The following is a 1077-nucleotide window of genomic DNA, read 5'->3' as shown; positions in this document are numbered from 1 at the left end:
AAAAACGGATTCTTACGTGACTCACTTGTAAATGCTGAGATGATAATGTACGCATTCTGATATCCCCACTTCGTCTTTATTTGACGTCGAAAGTGTATGTCCCAGATCTCTAACTGTTTTACTAATTATAAATTTGTGAAGACGACTTTCGAAAATTTCAAGTTGGGCGCACGTTTGCAAAGACAATGCGAGGATTAGAGCATCCGTGCCGGCACCTATTATTGCGGCAAAAAATGAAGTTATAATTTGATGAATGGATATAATCCAGAACACTAGAGGTATATTATAATCCCATGGCAGCCATATTCGATAAGGTATATGACCTTGCATAACATTTAATACTGATCCTATTGCAGTGCCTGCAAAGGCGCTAATCCCCAAAAAAGAGTATCTTATCGAGAACGTTCTGTAAACATAGAACCAATATTAAATTGTATAAACGCAAAAATTATTTGTACTTATAATTTACAGAAATTTATTTTTTAAAAATTCAAATAGGGGAAAGTGGGATAATACTGCGAACAAGGGGTAAACGCGAACAATACTATATTAGAGTAGTGATATTCTCCCACCTCTTGTACCACTGTACGTATATCGGCTATCGCTGGGTGCGAGAAGCGGGAGAACATCATTACTCTAATATATTACAATAGTAATTTTTTGTGTTTATCCCGTGTTCGCAGTTGGAAGAGAGTTACCTCCACTCTCCCCTACTATTTTGTAGTTCTATATGCGTTGAACCTGTATGTATTTAATAATTAATTTAAAATAATATTTAAGAAACTCCTTTAAAAAGAAATTGTACCATGTCTTTTTATATGTGGAAATGATAATTCGGAAATATGTAATCAACGAAATTAAGCAAAAAATAAATGGTCCAGAATTTGTGTTAAAGGAACAACGTTAATCAATATCATATTGATCAAATTCGGGCAATACGGAAGTAATATATGTATGCTAGACGTATATATAGTAATAAATCATTATATAAACATTTTAAGTCGGTAATATTAATAGTTTAATATATCGAGACGTTTTAATAAACATACGAACTAACCTGATAAACTTATCAAATTT

The 1077-nt window shown here is 32.6% G+C and overlaps 1 protein-coding gene across 1 annotated transcript; it reads right to left on the bottom strand.

Annotated features, from left to right (window-relative positions):
- Positions 1-25: 25 nt before the first annotated feature.
- Positions 26-1071, bottom strand: LOC112459727 (the record flags this gene model as incomplete). Its single annotated transcript, XM_025023994.1, has 2 exons — positions 1058-1071; positions 26-406 (listed from the first exon to the last, which is right to left on the bottom strand). A coding segment is annotated over exon 2 (305 nt), but the record flags the coding sequence as incomplete, so codon positions are not given.
- Between the last annotated feature and the right edge of the window lie 6 nt (positions 1072-1077).

The sequence above is a fragment of the Temnothorax curvispinosus genome, unplaced genomic scaffold (assembly GCF_003070985.1).
Source record: "Temnothorax curvispinosus isolate PA1 unplaced genomic scaffold, ASM307098v1 QBEX01010103.1, whole genome shotgun sequence".
Classification (NCBI taxonomy): Eukaryota; Metazoa; Arthropoda; class Insecta; order Hymenoptera; family Formicidae; genus Temnothorax; species Temnothorax curvispinosus.
This window is presented reverse-complemented; position numbering and strand designations above follow the sequence as displayed.